This window comes from Botryllus schlosseri, chromosome 4 (genome assembly GCF_051294905.1).
Source record: "Botryllus schlosseri isolate E-star chromosome 4, Bs_hap1, whole genome shotgun sequence".
NCBI classification, from domain to species: Eukaryota; Metazoa; Chordata; class Ascidiacea; order Stolidobranchia; family Styelidae; genus Botryllus; species Botryllus schlosseri.
This window is the reverse complement of record NC_137239.1, coordinates 14,169,772-14,190,350: the sequence shown is the minus strand read 5'-3', so window position 1 is coordinate 14,190,350 and position 20,579 is coordinate 14,169,772. Positions and strand designations below refer to the sequence as shown.

Genomic DNA, 20,579 nt, shown 5'->3' with positions numbered 1-20,579 from the left:
TCGTCTTAGTAGGCTACCATACATTCTTTATGTTGATATGAATGTAGGTTAACCAAGTTCTTATTTGCACTTTTGTATTTGGGGAAGCGATTGAACTTCGTGGTGGAATGTAAGATAAGAATATTCAAATGTTTCATTCCATCAGCGTTGTCAATTGTCATGATGCTTTGCTGTCACATGTTTTCCAAGTACGCATTGATTATATTTCTACTGTACATACTATTTTTGAAGCTTGTCTGCCTTGCTTTCTTTATAGATGCTAGATTTGATAAGCTATCATGCGCATCATCCTGTGTGTGTGATCAAGACTTGGTTTTCGTATTGAAATCGGACAGACGTTGCAGGTTGCAGCCATGTCAGAATTGATGATTCCCGACTCCAATGTACGTTATTGTGAGGTTTGAGAACGTTTGCAGGATTATGATACTTGTTGTTTGCTACAGGCTGCCGCCAAGTCGAATAAATCGTTCAAATCTTCGTTTGGGGTTGCACTTACTTGCCTAGGTGCTGCTGTCGGCACTGGGAACATTTGGAGATATCCTAGAATTGTCGCTAACAACACGGGAGAACAGGGTCAGTAAAATATTTGGAGTCGGCGGGCTTCTCATAATTTCTTATCACCTTTTAGTGTTGACTCAAGGAGGCTTAGAACTAATTTCATTACTTTCTACTAAACCAAAAGTATGGTACTAGTAGCGATTTTTAGTAGGCTACATGCCAAACTTACTTTCAATGGAAGTATAATAGGAAAAGTCGGACACGTTGGTTGCGGTGCCGAATACTTTTGGTAGTAAATCGGAGGGAATTTCAAGATGCATCTTCACAACAATGCAAAATAACTGATGACTCTTCAAATAGAGCTATTTTTCCAAATAGATTGTGATAATTTCACTCACAACGCTGATGCAAACCGATCCAAAAACCACTCTCTACTCAATCTACAAAATCCCCGGTGTAAAAGTAGTTGTATGGTGTCTAAATCTATTACCAATATATAGGTCTAGGATAGTTGTGCCCACCTGGCATAACCGTACCCTCGCCGGGAACCAGGGTTGTAGCCAAGTCACAAGTCAATTTCACTTTTATAGTTTTGACTCTTGAGTCATTTTCAATTCATCACCGAGACAAGTCCAAGTCAGTCGGTAGAGGGTTGACTTCAAGTCAAAGTCATTATGTTCAGTTTTCAGTTCAATCCGTTTCAGCCCAATTTTTTCAACTCTGCTCGAGTGATATAGAATGGTTTGCATTCATAACATGGTAATTGTCCTCGGTCTTAGCAGTTTCTGGCCCTACTTTCCAAGTATCAGTCACGACTGATAGACAAAATACCAATAATGTGGCAGCTTTACTAGAGTATTCTTCAGAGTTACAGTGAAATGGCTGTCGTAGCCTCGAGTCATTTTATGCATTTGAAAAAATGACTCGAGTCATTACAACCCTGTGTGAAACAGAATAGGTCTATTAACTGATTTTTCATATTATCTGCTGTGAATTGTAGTCTGTAAGACTAAATCCTTCTCCATCAACTTCTTGCCACAATCAGCCATCAGCAAGTAATTTCGACAAAGCATGTTCCATGATATTTTCAGGATCATTGGGTTTTATCATTGTGTGGATATTCTTCCTGTTTACCTGGTCCATCCCTGTGCTTGTGATTGAATATGGAGCGGGTAGATTTTCAAAGTCAGCTTCCATACTGACTTTCAAAAAGCTCGGCGGGAAATACACGATGTGGTGCGGAGCTTTCATTGGCTTTGTTACGATATGCATCGCGTGAGTTTTTGCGCTATCCGTGTATTTGTAGATACAGGTGGGAAGTGTTGAAATAATGCTGATATTTGTGTGTCATGCTTATCACAGACTATTTTGTAATCATGATGCATAACAGAGATGTAGTGACTAATATCAGTCATATGTATCTCATATGTAGCACGCGCATAACCACTGCTTACAACAACAATTGCATTTCCATTTAAGTTGAGCTAAACCTTAAGTTCAAAGTGAATATAACGGTAATTGCACTTCATCACTGGAAGGTCCAGCAAACATGATGGATGAAACGGCTTCGGCATTTCTCTTGCACACTAACACAGTATTTCTCTTCTCAAATATGAGGTCGGCCTTCATGCAGCAATGCAGCATTTCAGTGAATAAACGTCTTATTTTTATTATACTCCCGTGCTATCCTGAATGGGGCATATCCTGTAGGCAGCATTCTGATCAAGTGACATAAATCACTTCTGCGACTCATGCCGAGTTTGTAGTTTGAAATAGTCAATTAGACATGACACCAAGTTTGGTTGGTCTACCTCTTGCCCTACCCTATATGCAACTATAGGGGAGAGGAGGCCAAGATGAGACACTTTTCTGATAATTCATCGCCACTCAAAGAGTAATGCCTTCTGAGGATTAATTTTTGTACCAATGGAAAGCCTGTGATCTGTACTATTTATGACTATGGCTTGAGTTATATTGAACAACATACTTATGGATTTCTTGGCCTGTAAAAATCCTTGCTAAAATGTCTCAACTTACCCCCAGGTGAGGGTAAGAGGAGACACACTGTGTTCAAGATGAGACACCAAGCAATTCTTGCTCATTACACCACCAATTCATCCCAAATGATGAATCAACTAGCAACATCGTGCATAAAATATAATAATCAGGAAATATTTCACTTTTAAAAAGAATTTATACATCATGTACGAATTTAAATGACATCGAAAACCAATTATCCATGGGATCCAGCAACAATAAGAGTTTCGTCATTATTTTGTCTTGTAATGTCACATCTGGTCAACTACTAGATAAATAATACAATTTGTGTGCCTTCAACAGTAAATTTTGAATATTGTGAGGCCTTCAATAGAAAAGCCCTCTTATACCCATGTCTCAACTTACCCCCAAGGTTTTGTCTCATCTTACCCCCACACCTAAATTATCGTATAAACTTGATTAAAAGAAATTCTGTCCGTTACTTTTCAGAGGTAAGTGCATGATTACACTGCTAATATTGCACTCAACCAGCTCCAGTAATGTTGTTTTATAATATGAAGTACTATGATAGGTATGCCCTTACAAACATGAATTCACATAACTGACATAGACTATGAAAATATAGTTTACGGCATTTTTCTGCCCAACCTCAGATCTGTTTCGCTTGTTAACCCTTTCTAATCGGCCGGCCTACTGACCAAAATTTTACTGCATCCACAAAAAAGACGATAAAATGTCATCCATGTGGCTTAAATCGACGCCCGATATATTGCCGTAAACCTGAAGTAGCCGCCTGGCGGTCTGAGATACTCTTACGGCTCAGACGCCAGTGGGAATAGCGGTGTGCGAGGAAATGTTCTCGATTTCTTGAAAATAAAATACAATTTTGTTCTTCTATATCTCCTGACGTCACACTTAGGCCCTATCTTGGTATATGACCACCTGATTGCGTTTCGCATGAATCTCTACGTTCCAACGAGACATTACACGCTACTATAGCACTTCATAGCCCAGCGCTACGATCTTGGAAAGGTAGACCACTGATACGACATGATAAGCCGAATCACGCGGCCGCCGCCGATGAGTAATCGATTACGTAATCGCGTAATCTCGCGGAAGGCAATTACCTTCCAATTCTACATAACATAGTAACTATTTTATATATCTCCATGCTATTGAAGTGGTATCAACCCCAGTGGCTTGTTATATGTAACTTGCAACTGCATAACGGATTCGTAAGTATACACATATTGGCTTATTCGACACTGCCCAGTGCCCATATACGCTCGAGAAGTCATTTCATGTGATACATTATTGCTTTATTTCACATCAATTTGAACTGTATCCTACACGGCTAATGTTCCATGTATGATCAACAGTAGTCATAGAAGCCAACAGTTACTTCGTGTGCCATCTAAACCGATATATAACTGCCTCTATATGATGTTGTTATTACAGGATCTGGTACCAAATAGCCTAACTCTCACGCTTATTTTTGTAGTGTTAGGGCTGGTGTCGGCTTTCTTATACAATACTAAACCCCATGATAGGGATATTGATGAATATGCCAGGATAATGGCCAACCATAATATGTACAATTTGCAATTGCCTGAAGCAATTGTACATCTGTTTGAAGCCGCAACGAGTCGGATGAACTTACGCAGCCATGATTTTCACGTAACAAGCTATTGCTTTCTTTCACGTCGATTTGAAGCATCTCTACGTGCTAATCTTCGATATAAGGACTTTCATAGAATAGTATGACACAAAACAAGTCATAGAAGATAACTGTAATTGGTAATATGACGTCTAGAACGAAAGATACAATGGTTTATATTCCAGGCGTTCATTCACGCGAACATCATTACAAATTCACTTTTGCGGGAAACGTTTTTGCGTGTTCAATCTGCATTTCAAGCAGGATATACATTGATATAATAGGTTGTACATGGTCTTATGTATGCGTATTCATAATAACTATCCATATAGATCGATTGTTACAGTTTACGAAGTAATGCAGGTCGAGCTATCTTAGAATAAACAACGACTCCTCCGTGTTAAACGATCGAGGACCAGTATACTGGTCCGCCGGTCGCAAAGGGTTAATATGGTAGGACTATAGAATGACAATATGGAAACAACATAGTTGAATGAAAATGTCCATCAGAAAATTTTTCTGTGAAAAAATTGCATGTCTCATCTTGCCCCGTGTCTCATATTACATAAACTGAAAATATGGTGGTACTGATTCGATAACCTTGCGGTTCATGACCACCATCAAAGCACCTGAATGGAAACTCTCCCTTGTCCCTTTCTTTTCATCAATTATATCAAGTTATGATCATTTATGCTGTTAAATGTCTGCTTACAGTGATTGCACACTCACCCCTCATGCCGATACATTTCAGAGCCTATTACGCAGCAATATGTGGCTGGTGCGTCTATCACGTCTTTTACTACATCGTTCATCCTCTACCGGCCGATGTTACATCGAGCCAGGCAGTTTTCTACGATTTCACCACCAATACAAAATGGCCTGTTTTCCTACAAGCAGCTGTGGTTATACTGAGTGGAGCCTGCGTTTTCGCAGGTAAGTTGGGGTCGATAATAATCTAGTTTCTACATTAACAGTGTCTAAATACATATTACTGGGAGTGAAAACACTTGGCGACGACTGAAAATGGCGACAAGAGTTGTGTGGATGTCCAGATTGTCCAACTTGAATTTGGTTTGCAGTTTTCTCTGCACTTTAAATGGAGCTGCCAATACAGAATTTCAACACGGAATTTCTCTCTTTCAGGAGTTAGATCAATCGAGCCTATCATGTTGGGTATGGTTCCAGTGCTGCTCGTACTCATGATTGGCACGTTTTTCTATTCGTTGACTCTGCCAAAAGCGTGGCTCGGTATAAGGCATCTGTTTTCAATGGACTGGGGTATGATACAGTCATGTTGACACAATAAACTAGCTACAGCAGTTTCTTAAGTCTTATTTTCAGGCCATAAGAATGTTAAAATAACATGCAGCGTTTGTTGCAGTAATAATACATATCATAATTTGTTATTAAAATTGAATCTAACCGCTTCGATTTAAAAAAAATATTGAATATAATGCCATGAAGGCTAATACTGTAGTTTATATTTTTATACAGGTTACTTGAGGTATATCGTAACAAACAATATATTCACATTGCTGAAATTATCCACTTTTCATCCAACTCTCATCAGGAGCCAACCAAATTCAAAATATAGAGATAGTTTCAGCATGAAACCAATAATACCTTCACTTGTTTTTGTTGTAGTCCAGGAGTAGGCCTACTTGTTATGCGAACATTTTTGTGATTCTAATGCTGACACCTTTATAAACTCTCTTTCTCTCTTTGTATAGCTGTATTTGCAAGACCTAACACCTGGATTGAGGCCATGACTCAAAATGCTTGGGACACAGGCGCAGGATCTGGGACGCTGTTGGTTTACGCGTCGTACATGCGCAGAGAACACGGCGTTGTAAAGTAAGAGCTTTTGTGCTCGACTGATATTGTATGGACATGATGCTAACGTAACATGGTCCTGGAGCTCTTCAGGTCTCCATACTATTTGAGTACCTAAATTTGTTTCAACCACTTTCCCTCTTAACTCGATAATTTACATAACCAAATTACTTTGTATTGAGTAAAGTAGAAAGGCGTTTTCGGGTGGGGTTTCCGGCATTTTTCTGTGTGAAATCATCATATTCGTTTCACTAGACAGCCCTTTTGTAGGGATCAGAGTCAACCACACAAATCACTAGATTATTTCCATCGAAATCTTTTACTCTGAAACGTGTACAAAAGCTGATGCATTGCCATATAGCTTATTATGGTTTAAAGTAGCTTTATCAGCTGATTGCTTTGAACACTGCTCATTAGTGTGATAAACTGGGAAGTGGTATCTATACATTATAAAGTCTGTTAGGGCTGAACGTACATTTTCAGCTCTTGGATATTTCGCCACCAAATTCAGAAACAGTCTTAGCAGTGATACTTTTGATGCTATCATGTTTTTCAGTCAGTGCTGAGTCTTACATTATAAATGGGGTTTGTGTAGCTTGGATGTGTAATCTTGGTACTGTTCCGATTATTGCAAAATTGATCTGGTAATAGCGGTGGCGGAACCTAGCTTCGAAACCGCTCCTAATTTGTATCACTCCGAACTTGGAGAATATTCATTTTACCAGCCGATCAATTTGACACATGAGTAAACTTTTTCCCCGATTTCAGATACAGCACTTGCATTCCGGCCATCAACAATTTCATGAGCTTGCTGATGGTGATCACTATTTTCTCTACCGTTTTTTCCGCTATGGTAAGACTGCGCCCCGTCACCACATCCTATAACCGAAGAATTTAACAATAAAATCAAATTCAGAGCACAATTCATCCCGGATACACCGTGAATAACATTTTGGACACGTTTCGATACAATGGCCCAGCGAACACGGGCCTTACTTTTGTCTGGTAAGACACCGTGTTTGAAACATCTCGTAGGTTGAATGGTTTGGATATTTTTAAACGGTCCAGGATTCCAATACTGTTCACGGGGGTGTCTGGCGGGCGTGGCCTCGTAGTCGTTTTCTTCTTGTGTCTCTTCATAGCTGGGTTTTCGTCGCAAGTCAGCATGATCGAGACGGCGGCCCATCAGTTAGAAGACTTGAAAGGTGGGTTTAAAGACACCGGCTATTCTCTTTTATTTCGGTTCCTATTCTCAATGCCTGTCTCATCGAACTGGATAGGCTGATAAGCCGCACAAATATCAATGCACCGTAGCTCTCAATTCTCGTAAGACTATAGATAGCGTCTCTGATTGTAATTCTTGACTAGAGGTACCAGAAGGTATCATTAACACTCAAGTAGAAGTAATGTCACAACATTATATTTGAGTGCAAGTAAGAGTAAACATTTCCAAGATATATATAGAATCTGCTGCAAATGAAAGTAAATTTGGTAGAAACGCAACATAAGCCTACTTTCAGTAGACAATCGAAGGTCTCTACTTTTAAAATTGAAGGGTGGATCTTCATGACTATTGCAAAATGTCTAATGACACTACAAATTCTTGCTATTTTCGAATATATACACAGCTACCTTGATGCAGGGGCGCAGTCGTTATGACAATTTCACTCATGACCATGACAGAATCATTCCCAAAGCTACTTCCTACATTACAAAGCCTAAAAAGTAAATAGTTTCGCCTAATAGACTAGACGTGGATGTGATCAAACATCATAACCACTTCAGCGAGCAATGCTGACTCGAATACCCACGAACAAGCAGTAATAGGCCTACTTCGTTACTGACTACCTATGGTTAGGTATAAATTGAATATGCCTAACTATTATGAATATCATTTGACTAATTTAGTGCCCCGTAAATACGGAGTGCCGCTAATCTGCGGCTTTCTTATCCTGCTTGGACTCGGCAGTTCGTTGAACATCGACTTCCTCGTGAATCAGGATTATGTGTGGGGATCGGCTATTTTGATCAGCGGCGGGATGTTCGTGTTTCTGATGATACGGTGAGAGAATTGTGCTGCCCGATGGAGTTTTTTCGCAATGGTGTCCACAAATTACGACTAGAGCTTGAATTGTATCTGTCTCTGTAGAGATATAGGTATCGACCAACTCAGATCGAAATTTATTAGCATTTTCAATGAATCAGCACATTAATTGAATCCATGCGCCCGGCCTACACAAAACTAGGGTTGGGATTTCAGGTTCAAATTTGAAATCCCGGGATTTTTACTCCTCAATCCTGGGATATTTTGAGATCAGCTAATTAGGAAAATACAAATTATAAGGCTATACATTCTATACAATAGTATATCGAGTCTGAATTGCATCTCGATGTATCAACTTACAAATAAACTGAACTTGCAGTAGCTGATATACTCGTCTCGTTTAATTCTTGACTGGCAGTTTGTGAGATGTATTGTAAGGATAGTTTATTCAAGCAGTACGAATGTACGATCATACCAGTCACTATCAATATTCGATAGCCGTTAGTTTATAGCCTATGCCATGCGTGAATTGAGATGACGTGATATGACATTGTTATTTCATAGCGGTGTGGATATGTGCAATATAGGAGAAAGGCCAGCGTACTCTGTAATATGCAAGTTACGCAAACCACGTTCATTTCTAGCGATACTGCCGCAAACTCTTCACAAATAGATGTTCTTTTGCAACCTTTATCGTGACGATGTCACTCATGAAGATGATGCAAATCGATCATCCTGATTCATTCTTAATAATATTGTCGTGGGTGTGAGAGTAGCTGGAAAGCTTATTTTAAGACTAGTGAAAACACCCTGTTAACTCTCCAAAAAGGAAAGCCAGATTCAGAATCAGCGCAAAAAAATGCTTTAGTGTATTCGCATTTGTGTTTAATGTATTGAGTGGAATTTTGTTGTCGAGTAACTAATCTTGGTCAGATTCGGCGTTGACAAGTTCAGAACGGTGGCCGTCAACGAATTCGGTGACGGCAGAGATTGGAGGCTGCCCAAAATCTGGAACGCCATTGTCTGGGTGGTAATACCTGTCGAGCTGGCCTGTCTGTTGGTTTGGTGGATCGTGCAAGCCGCCGGGGACGAGGACAATCCGTGGTACTACGTCACTGGCGAAAGCTTGATGTCCGCATTGCTGCAAGTGAGATCACATTACATCACTTTATTGTCCGGAGTTGGTCAGTAACAAATGTAGGCCTACTTCTACTTTCTCAGAGACTCACCTAAGTAGGTTTTTCCTTAAGTAGGTTTTTCCAACTTACTTAAGGGGACTAGCAAGTCAAAATTTAAAAAAAGCATCAAAATTTTCATTATTTTTTTCTTGGCTTAAAATATCAACATAGTACCTGTACTCTTGCCTCATGGCCTTATCTTACCCAAAACGTAAGTAAAACCTTCATAATTTCGATTTTCATCGACACCGGTTTAGTTTTATTACTGATAAAATGTTTATTAACGTTGTGTCAGTAAGCATTTTGCATCCTATGACCAAATTTGCTTTTTTAAACTAGTCAAATAAATCTTCAGACCTTTCGCTTGAATTAGTTTTGATGTGTCATGTAAATTGAAGATGGTACCGGTATTTCTACTTGTCGGAAGGTTACAGATTGTGTTTACTCGAAGGCATTTGATTCTTGTACAGTGGGGGATTTGGCTCGCCGTGCTCGTGACCATCAATTTGCTTTACGTGAAATGCGGGCCGCGATTCCTGGCAAACTCTCATCATATATTGCATGAAGACGAAGTGGATTACGGAACGACCGCGGACACGTCGCGTGTAATTTCGAATTCGTCGCACTCAGGTTCGATTTTATTCCATTGATTGCAAGCATTCTTCGGTGCAAAGTGAAGTCCTGTGGAGGAGGGATTGTTAACCATGGATATGAAGCACCAAAGCAGGGGTTACGACATGCAGTGTGAAATTATGCACTAATCAGAGGTGGTCAGCGTAATCAAGAAAGGCAAAATGACCGATGAATAGGGTGATTATTTAGTCAAAATTGTCTACAATGTCAATTTTTTTTGCAAATTGCATTTTGTTAGAGGCTGCACTGTCGGTGAACTTATCAATTGACATTTTACACCCTGTAGCCTACTGTAAGGACCTACTGTTGTAGACGGCCCGTTGTCTACTCAGTGTGAATCTTAAACCATCTAATTTAAACAAATAAATCGACATGGCGTGATGATCAACACACCTAAAAACGAGTAAAATATTAGTTCTTATTGTCAAGATTTTCATATTTTAGTGCAAAATCACCCTACTGATGACATCACACATAGGCAAAATCTTGAAAATATCTCCAATTACCATGATACAGGAGCAATTTCACGCGGTTCTTATGTCAATTTCAATCATACAGTTTATGCACACTGAATCACTTTCTACTTTTCAAAAGCCAAAGTTTTTGCCTAAAAATGTGTTCAGGTAGAAGTGGCAGTACTCTGAAACATAACCACTAGAGTAAGTTGTGCAAGTAGAAGCAGTCATAACTTCCTTTGAGTACGTCAATACAGCCTTTGAATGCATTGCAGGTATTTGCACTGGCAACGAAGTGATGGAGCTCCGGCCCAGCGTCAGCAATGATGTTTTGCCCACAGAGCAGGCCGACTTTTTTCAACCGTCGATAAGCTCTACTCCTCTCAAGGGCCTTGCTGGGCGTTACTAGTCTGTTTTGTGCCAGGAATTTGTATATTGCTCGCAAGGGTAGAAATTTGTTCAGACAGTCTGATGCACTTATAATAGTAATGTTCAATTGTCTGATTAGTGATCACTCTCATATAGCCATATTCGATTATTACCTGATATTGCAACTGTGAAAGACTGTTATTGCGCAGTAGCGTGAAATCAAATGTTAGTTACTTTGAAATGATGCTTGCAATGGGCCCGCTGTGATGAGATTGCTAAGAATAGGAAAACAGCACCTTGTGTAGTGTCAAGGACAACCATTCGGCATCACCCGTAATGTGGACTTCATATTGCCTATGAGCTTGCTCAAATAATGAAATATATATTGCCTGGACTTGGATTGAAACTTCGAATCCTATGACTGCGATAAATTACTAAAATTGGAAGTTTATCGTACAATAATTCAAAAGTTTACTTCGTTCCTCTTTGCCTCGTTATATTGCTTTGTCCGTATATGCATCATTTACACTTTGCATCTGTACTTTACCACTTTATATTTTTAATGATGTCACACCAGCTATCAAGTGTTATATTCATGCATTGCTTTATAAGCACTACCAGAGATTGTATCTATTGAGGTCATTGTGTATTGAATTTGAAATTTTGATGATGTGACACATCACTTAATCTTTTTTCTATCTATATTGCACCGTACTCGAGGTAGAATGCAATTGCTATGCTGATTATATCCGAATAATTAGGTTGATTGTGACCATTATCTGGGTTTTCACTGTGGTTTCGTTGTTCTTATTCAAGGGAATTAGTTTCACATTTGCGTGAAAATCAGCCTACATAAAAACAGTCCAAAATTTGATGAAAATGATACTGTTGGAGTTGCAGCACAAATAGAGCCATCCTGGCACTCAGTTGCTCACCTCTGTATACAAAAATCGATGACATCGAGTTGTATTATAAAAGTTATGGTACGCTTTTGAAAGCTTGTCGAAGGTTAAAGACCGTCTGGTACTAAGTCAATTGCGTATGGAACAATGTTACTGGAACATAATATGCAATATGAACAAATTGAACATATCTATGTTTTCGTCACCAATATACATCAAGTCGACCAACTCTTACCAGTTGATCATGGATTAACTTTATTTAACTTATTATTTATTAGGTTATTGGGCATTTGTAGCACTCATTTCGTCAATTCTCAATACCTGCACCTTTACAATCTGTGAATATTTACAAAGTTGGAGATATGTCATGAGATTAAACCTGCCTGGAATTTCCTATTTGCTACAACGTTGTATCATTGTGATTGCTTAATTTCAGTACTTTTCTTGCGCTAACATATTCCGTTGTCGTTATTCAGTGTAGCATAAGTAATAAATCTGCCTATACGCAACCACGCATGTTTTTAAAATGATCTCTTCTGTGTATCTTCGTACGTGCTGTGGATCAGTGGTAAGGTGAGATTGTATATACTAATCAATACCGATCTTGATGTGCTCCATAGTGGGTGGGTGATAATTTTGCCCAGTTGATCTGATCGCAAGTTATGTAATTAATTCGTCACTTGAACGGTAAAGGTTGCAGCTCAGATGTAGTCGAAGTAGTCCTAGTTGGTACTCAGCTACAAGTAATTGTATGAATTCTATAATAATGCTATAAAACAATATGTCTCGGCCAAATTTGCCTCAATATTCCTCACATAGTGTTAGTCCTTCTAGTTTGAAATAGAAAGTGCCACACTTCAATGAGCTTTCCTTAAGGAATCAGCACATGAGATCTGGTTTCAGATCAACCCAACACTGCTCGCATGTATCAAATCTCATGGACATGACAATTAGTACAAATTCTGCCTTGGCAAAATCGCTTTTCAATGCCTGTATCACAAATGGACAACATCACTGTTATTTGGTAATCGAAGTTTCTCGTATCGTTTCAGAATATGCGGAAAAACACTATCTTCTGTACTGAGGCAAAGTGAAAAACCCTTATCTATGCAGGTGAAATTGTGCAATCATTCTTGCTTACCTTTATGTAGGACTACCATACGTTCTCTGTTAGTTGGATTTGTTCTCCTTTTTCAAGAAATGTCCTCCCTTTTCCCAAATGTCCTTTATGTCATCCTTTTTAGCTTAAAAGACCAGAAATAACTCGAAATGTGGGCCTAGTTGACGAGAAACGGGTAATTTGGCAGTAGAGATAAAAAAAAAACAACGATTTTGTAGTCAAATTGCCCGACACAAGTTAGAGGTGGGTATTCAGGGAGGCAAAATCGAGAAATGACCTTTTTTAGTCAACCCAATGAAGTTCCCTGTATAAATATAAAAATCACCAGTTTTCTCTTCCTCGCCAGTAACTTTTGAAGCCTGTGAAAAGTGTACTCCTCTCCCTATCTAAATATATGGGAACCCTACTTTATAGCGGAGAGATGTATAAATTCTTTTTCGCCTGCACCATCGAGATGCTTTGACGACGGAGATGCAATACAGCCATAATAAGGTCGCCTAGTATGCACTCCCGTTTTTTTTTTCTCCTCCATGCTATCCGTGACTGCTGAGCGCCTAGCAGGACAGCTGCTGATACCAATTTTCGAGCCTTTGGTCTGACCCCGCCGGGGATCGAAGCCAGACGCATCACCATTACTCTGTCTCGCTCGGCTCTTTATAGCACCTGTTAATTGTTGTGCAGAACTTGGACTGTGGATTGTACGTGGAGAAATTGCATATAAGATTAAGGACAGTCGATTTTCTTTTACGCTTTAATTTACAGGGAATTCGTTCCTATTCATCTCAAAATAACGACATCATAGTCGAGAAAAAAGACAAATTGTTGACGTTGACACTCAATAGACCGGAGAGATATAATGCTATCAACATCAAGGTAACCAATTTTTATGACGACTTTATGCTAACTCAGCAATATGATCATGGGCTCGAACTCAGAGGCTGTTAGAATAGCCACTGCCTAGTCTCAGAATTTCTCAAGTACCGGTAGTTTGAAGAATTAGATTGGGGCAAAGCTCTGAAGACATTTGTTCGTCAATTGCCAGTGACACATTTCAAATTTGCCTGATGTGTATTTGGCGTCATACCCAGGAAGATGAAATGATTCACAAATAGATGTAGGCCTACTTTTGTAACTACATTTTAGTTACCTCCATACCCGTTATCATGACAGCTTCACTGATGAGAATAATGCAAATCAATCCAAAAAGTACCTAATCCTAGAAAATCTTGAATTCGGTATCTAATTGAGGGTATCTAAAAAGCTATTTGAGAACTTCACAGTAGTTTAAGCGGTTTGTCGCCTCGTGTAGAATTTGATGACCAAGATTAGAGTCCTTCCTAGTAGCACCCACACTGGCCGCACCCTTCTACGACTCAGGTCAGAATTGGAATCATTATTTTTTAGGAGTTTCGTCAATCAAAATACCTCTAGAATTGCATTAGATGAAAAAAAAGGAAGGAGTCAAAACCGCTTGGTGAAGTCGAACAAACTTCCACCTTGGCCTGCAAACATTGTAATAATGGTGGAATGGCATGTTCAAAAGAGGCATGCGCAGCCAGAGGTGATCAAATTAGTGATCTTTCATACTCAAATAGAGGTAGAAGTACATAAATTTGAACTCGAATGCAAGTATCAGCAGCGACTTCAAAGTAGTAAAAAGTTTGGATTCTTAGCCTAGTTTTGCCCCAAAACCTGCAACAAATAGAAGTAGAAGTTATAGTCTAAAGACCTAACCACTTGAGTAAGTGGTACAAGTAAGCAAAGCTTGCTACAAGAAAGAAGTACTTCTTCACGGACTGCCTCTGTTCACAGCGCACGCTCAATGAGAAATAGCCTACAGAAATACCTTTTAAATGTAGGAAAAGCACTGAACACTGAACATTGATGTTCCAGCACAGGTTTTTTGTGCAGTCGACGTGTTAAGATTTTGGCAATCTGAGAACGGATGCTAGCATTGGTTTAACAGAAACTGCTTGAGTTTGGACTTGCAGGGGCGCACCCAAGGGCACCGTGATTGTTGTTTTCAATCGTGCCCTGTTGCAATCTCTGAACAATTTCCAATTGACATAGGCCTACTTTCGGCAGATGTATCACGAGATCACCGATTTACTGAACCAAGCTGCCAAGGATGACGAGGTATCGGTGTTGAAGTTGACGGGCTCCGGTGACTACTACAGCAGCGGTAACGATCTGAAAGATTTACTTACCATACCTCCAGCTGACATGCCCCAAGCAATCAAAGACGGCGGTGTTATGCTTGAGTAAGCGAAATCCTGTTGCACAAGTAACAATTTGCAAGACATGTGAAAGCTACTTTAAGTTAAGGTTACAATATTTTTGTGGTTCAAATTCCTGCCACTCTTTAGCGCCTACTAGCGGGGTTGTAAATAAGGTATGAATACATTGTCGGTCAATATGACGTCACACTATCAAAGCTTTGCCTATCGACTGTATACTGGAGTGGAGCATAGGTCCCGAATTAAACCATCTCTCATCTGAGCCCTGGTGATTACTGTGTGGTATTCTCATTTGGTCTTCAACAGATTTCTTCACGGATCGTGTGAAATCGTCAGGGTAATTGATGAAAACTTCTGAGGGGTTACTACATATGTGCATGGCTTCTATTTTGTGAATCCTGTCGATACTATTTGTTGTTCCATGTATTATCCTACTATAAAATTTTGATCCTTTCTCCACTCAAGAGCTCTTAGTAAGCGGTAGAAGAGTTGGTGGAGGAGGATGAAAACGAAAATGTAGGGAGCGTGATTGTACATCGTTAAGTCATGTTGAATTGTTCATGTTCATATATCACACATATAAGACTATTTATGAGCTGAAACGATGGTCCGCAGGTGGCACATTCGTTGGTTTCCATCCTGTTCCATTTTCAATGTTCCATCGCCCTGCTCAAAATTTGATAACCTGATTACTAAAAAAGGTCAGCACCTTAGTCCAGACTTACGCACCGCTTACTTTGTAAGCTGTTTACGTTCAACATCTTCCCGATCCCCTGAATAAAGGCAAACGACCCCCAAGTTTAGAATCACTGTCCTTGCCGAAAGCATCCGAATGGCCTAAAACGCTTACCAATAGACCATCATCTTATAATTGCGATTACAATGAGACTGATTTCTGTTAATGATGGGTAATTATATTTATTTTTGATTGCATCTTTTGCGAGGGTGCTGGACCACATGTAACACTCAATATGTGCGGCATTAAATCACGCGTAGCGCGAAGAAAAATTCCAAGTAGCATACATTTGCCTAAAAATAATATGGTTTATGTTGATTTACGAAAAGATTTAGCCTACTTCAAGCCTTCGAAATTCCGGACGTATGGCAACCCGACTTTAAGTCGAAGTAGAAAATGAATGGTCTCAGAACTGTTCAAGTCAGTAGCTTAAAAAAGTAGGTTTGTTAGAGGTATTGCATACTTTTAGCGGTTAATCAGAAGTGACCATTTCCGAAATTGGACGATGTGTCTTCGCGACTAATGCAAACTGACCTACCATAACCACACTACGTCGCTACACACAGGCAAAAGCCATCTTCAGTTACCGTGACACAGGGGCTATTCGCACGGCTCTATGACAATTTCAAGCTTAAGTAGTGTAAAGTTGTCACCGCTCAAGTATTGTAACTAGGCAAAACTTTTGTTACAGACTTGGACAAGATGATAATTCTTGTTGTCCAATTGAACTTGTTAGAGTGAAATGCCGGTAATCGAGTTTCAATCTAATTTATGACACGTTCCTTGCTCTAATGCTAATCTAAATTGCGAAATGCTTCTTCTGTCTGATTTTAATTCGAACAGCGCGATACGAGCCAAGCTTGCTGTACAGTACAGACGTTCACCATTCTCGTGCATATAAGTGTGAACTCTGGTTTGATATGAGCTGATCTTGGTTGAAGCTCCAAGTTTTCGCGAATTCGCTTATTCTCATGTAATCAGGACAAAACTACGTAGCTATAATTCTAATCCCAATCTAATTGGGCAAAAACTGTGCATCTATAATTCTAATTCCAGTCTGCCCGGAAAAAAAAAACTGTAGATGTAATTATTGTTCTAATCTAATTTGGAAAAAACTGTGTAGCTATAATTCTACTTCTAATCTAATTTGGCAAAAACTGTGTAACTAAAATTCTAATTCTAATCTACTTTGGCAAAAACTGTGTAACTATAATTGTAGTTCTAGTCTGCCGGGAAAAACAGTAGATATGATTCTAATTCTAATCTAATTTGCCAAAAACTGTAACCATAATTCTAATCCCAGTCAGCCAGGGAAAAAAACTGTATATTTAATTCTAATTCCAATTTGAAAAATCTGAGAATTATCTAGTCGTCCAACTCTCCTTTGTAACGGACCACCTCTGCTAGCTAGCTGTGTCTAAATTGTTATTCTTTTGAACCATGCAGGAACTTTATCGCCTCGTTCATCCGCTTTCCGAAGATCATGGTCGCCGCCGTCAACGGGCCGGCTGTGGGAATAACCGTGACCACGTTGGGGCTGTTCGATGCGGTTTACGCGAGCGAAGCTGCCACGTTTATGACTCCGTTTGTCAAAACGGGTCAAGCTCCGGAAGGCTGTGCGTCTTACACCTTTCCGAAACTACTCGGTCATGCTCGGGTATGGAATAGGGTCAGGAATAGTGCTGGGCAAAATCGATTTGCCGGATGATTCTATGCCAAGTCAAGTAATAAGTAGGGCGATTTTTTGCCTAAAAACAGAAGAATTTGACCTAAAAATAGAAATTTTGATGGTTTTTCTTACATTCAAAAACTTGACTTTGGCAAAATTTTGCCCTCATGTAAATTAGGCTTTTTCGCACATAATATTAAAATTGTACTACTTATCTTCGTTTCTGGTTGGAACTGTGTGTCCTTACGGAGTAGTTTGGCCTGGAAAAACTTTTTGACTTAAAAACTGACATATATCTACATGAAAAAACTTTTTTTTAACGAAATCTGGACCTGTGACGAATTCCAGTGCCGGTAGTCAAAATTTTGTCAAAATTGTAGCGTTAGGTCAAGAAATTGTCAAAGTTGTTTACAAAGTCAAAATTTTTTGCAACCTGCAACCTGCATTTCGTTTGTCTCGTAGATGTTTGCACTGTCCGTGATAATCATTTGACATATTTCAGTTTGCAGCCTACTTTATAGGCCTACCATTGTAGACGACGACCCATTGTATGCTCAATTGCTCATTGTGAATCATAAACGGTTGTACCTAACTGAAGCAAGACTGCGTGGGCATTGGTTCATATATCAAGAAGCGCATGACAAAATATTGTGATGTAGAGAACATTGTCAGATTGAAGCAACACTGTGTGTCACCAGCAGTGTACGCACAACTTCAGTGTTGTCAGTCAACAACTTCTGCTGTTGAACGTTCTTTCTCCATTCTTGGCAAGCTATACTTAGTAAGGACGGACACTTTCTACCTGAGAATGAGGGAAAGGATCTTTCGTTGTATTACAACAAATTTTAATTATTTCTACCATAATGCCTGATGTGACTACTGGAATTCTTCATAGGTCCATATTTCGGTTTTCATGTAAAAATTTGTCAGTTTTGATGTCAAAAGTTTTTAAGGACAAACTACTTCATAAGGACCGACAATTCCAACCAGAAATGAAGATAAGTAGTACAACATTATGTCCGAAAAATTTACATACGTGGGGGGCAAAATTTTGTGCCCGGCTCTAATCAGAAGTAGCGGCAATAGAAGAAATTTTACATTGACACAATTTTGCTTAGGCTGCTGATATGCTTTGCTTCGGTCGAAAGTTTACCGCTCAGGAGCTAGAGGGCACTCTGATCTCGAAGGTATTTTCGGCATCAACATTTCAGGAAAGTGTGGATAGAGAGATTCAAAACATGCTGAGTCTTCCGTTCAAGGTATGCGTTCAGTTCTGTTGCGATGCAATTCACGAACATTATTTCCTGTTTATTGGCTATCTTTGGCTAAGGTTAACAGTGGGGGTTAGTAACGAAATACTAAACCATGTCAATGGCCGACTTATTTACCTGTTTAATTTTAATCCTTGACAACCCTTATCGCATGTAATGTGTTATAAAGAATGCGTTTTATTTTAGTCTCTTCTGTACACGAAAAATCTGATGAGAGGTCCCGAGCGAGATGTTCTTCTCGACGTCAACAAGAAAGAATGCGAGCGCCTGCTTGAAAGATGGACCTCGATAGACTTTATTAATGCCTTGATGCGATTCTCTTCCAAATAGTAATTCTAGTACATGAATTTGTTTTCATCAAGTGTGCAATTGTAGGAAATCTTTTAATACTGTGCTGAAATCATTTCTGATAATAATCTTTCATCATTACAAATACAAAGGACTATTACTGTCGAGTAATTTATTTGATTTGAGACTCATCAACGTGATAGCACGTGCTGGACGTTGTGATATTTCATCGAGGGTTCATTATTTTTGCAGACTGAATCATGCGACATCTTCTAATATGAAAGCAATTACTACAGATATGGTATTGTTACGTATATTAGTTTAGCAACGTTCTCTCATAGCATCGTCTCTGTTCTGCTTATTGATGACTCATACTGGTTTCTTGATATGCTCTAGTTGAAATTGGTACAAATCTGATAATCGCTATTCGCCTGGACTCTGGTTTAAGAGAATCCCGCGGGGTAGAAGACTTTTAAAGACAGTGTTACAGTCACCACCACTGACTTGATTAGATCGCAACTAGGCAAGGAAAATTAAACCTGCAAAACTGAGTTTTCATCTCAGTGCGGAACAATGAATTAGCTTTCGCAGAGATATATGGAAACCGACGCGTCTTATTTGTCGAAGAATGGACATAGTAACAAATTGAGGAAGTTCCAAATGACATCGACAGTTTCATCCTGAGTTCGAAAATACATATCCACCTCTTATGAAAAAAGCGTTGTTATATTTCGGCAATCCATATTTCGAGGCATCGTTAAAATTGCTGACAACACACTTAGGCATAGTTCAAAATTGCTTGGAACATCGCTAAAGTCAAGAAGTCAGCTTGAGGAGATGGTATTTGAAAAAACTTTGGCAGACTGTGCGAAACCCTGTTTCTGGATCGTGCGCATCTCACCAAAGACCAAATTTCTCTTTTAATTGTAGTATGTATGAGTGATCTTTTGAGTGGCGACAACTTTTTCCGGAGGTCACGAATAAACAGCATGCTTCAAGTAAGTAATTACATGTGGCCCGCCCAACGCTCACCCTCCAGAAACTCACGAATAGTCTTGCCGTGTGGTATCAACATAATAGCTCAAGATGAATAAAATTGCGTGCCTTCTAAATCTTTGAAGCATCCTCAATTGGGGGGCCAGCTCGAATGGGGCCAAAAATTATTACGAAAATAAACAAAAATTCATTGAGTACTTTCGTTGGATTCAATAAACTTGAAATTATTCTTCGCGTTTGGATCGATTTAATTTCGCCCTACGCAGGTCTACATGACTTGATTTTAATATGAGTACTGACTAGCCTACCCCATCTCCTATAGTAAAATATTGATTTGGTTTGATTTTAATATATAGGAATAGGAATTTCGGCGCCGTTCATATATATATGTTCAATTGTCAGCTGTTCATATCCGTGCCTATATATTGTGGAAGCTCTAGCTCCCTCTATCCTATCGGTATGGAGAAATACTACATCACGTGACTTATCGCATAGTTATAACCGAGCGCATATCGCATATTAGTCCCTTTTTGATATGAGACTCAACGTACGCCGTATAACCTACTGCTTGAAGTAACCATCCGTCCAATACATATGGAAAAGGCAATTGTCGTCTATTGAACTGCCAGTCAAAGAGCTACACGCAGGACGTCGTTCGTATCCGCTACTGCCAGATAAGGATATTGTAAGCCGCT

At 39.4% G+C, this 20,579-nt stretch overlaps 3 protein-coding genes across 4 annotated transcripts in view; all 3 read left to right on the top strand.

Annotated features, from left to right (window-relative positions):
• Positions 1-20,579, top strand: part of LOC145438179 (C-Maf-inducing protein-like) — a 173,054-nt gene that overhangs the window by 105,255 nt on the left and 47,220 nt on the right. The gene's annotated exons all lie outside the window — the stretch shown is intronic.
• On the top strand, positions 16-12,043 carry LOC145438184 (putative sodium-dependent transporter HI_0736). 2 transcript variants are annotated; one of them, XR_013914877.1, is made up of 14 exons: positions 16-383; positions 444-573; positions 1,590-1,773; positions 4,905-5,086; positions 5,297-5,431; positions 5,884-6,007; positions 6,755-6,839; positions 6,903-6,991; positions 7,055-7,191; positions 7,895-8,048; positions 8,964-9,177; positions 9,679-9,838; positions 10,572-11,468; positions 11,593-12,043. XR_013914877.1 is itself a non-coding variant. In XM_080315550.1 (13 exons), the coding sequence occupies exons 1-13, from the start codon at positions 354-356 to the stop codon at positions 10,703-10,705; spliced, it is 1,758 nt and encodes a 585-aa protein (XP_080171676.1). In that variant the 5' UTR covers positions 16-353; the 3' UTR covers positions 10,706-12,043. The 2 variants fall into 2 exon arrangements, 1 of the variants encoding a protein (XP_080171676.1); XM_080315550.1 differs by having other exon boundaries at positions 10,572-12,043.
• Positions 12,004-19,055, top strand: LOC145438195 (enoyl-CoA delta isomerase 2-like). The gene is made up of 7 exons (XM_080315576.1): positions 12,004-12,140; positions 12,620-12,680; positions 13,450-13,560; positions 14,773-14,948; positions 17,107-17,317; positions 18,448-18,588; positions 18,787-19,055. The coding sequence occupies exons 1-7, from the start codon at positions 12,094-12,096 to the stop codon at positions 18,928-18,930; spliced, it is 891 nt and encodes a 296-aa protein (XP_080171702.1). The 5' UTR covers positions 12,004-12,093; the 3' UTR covers positions 18,931-19,055.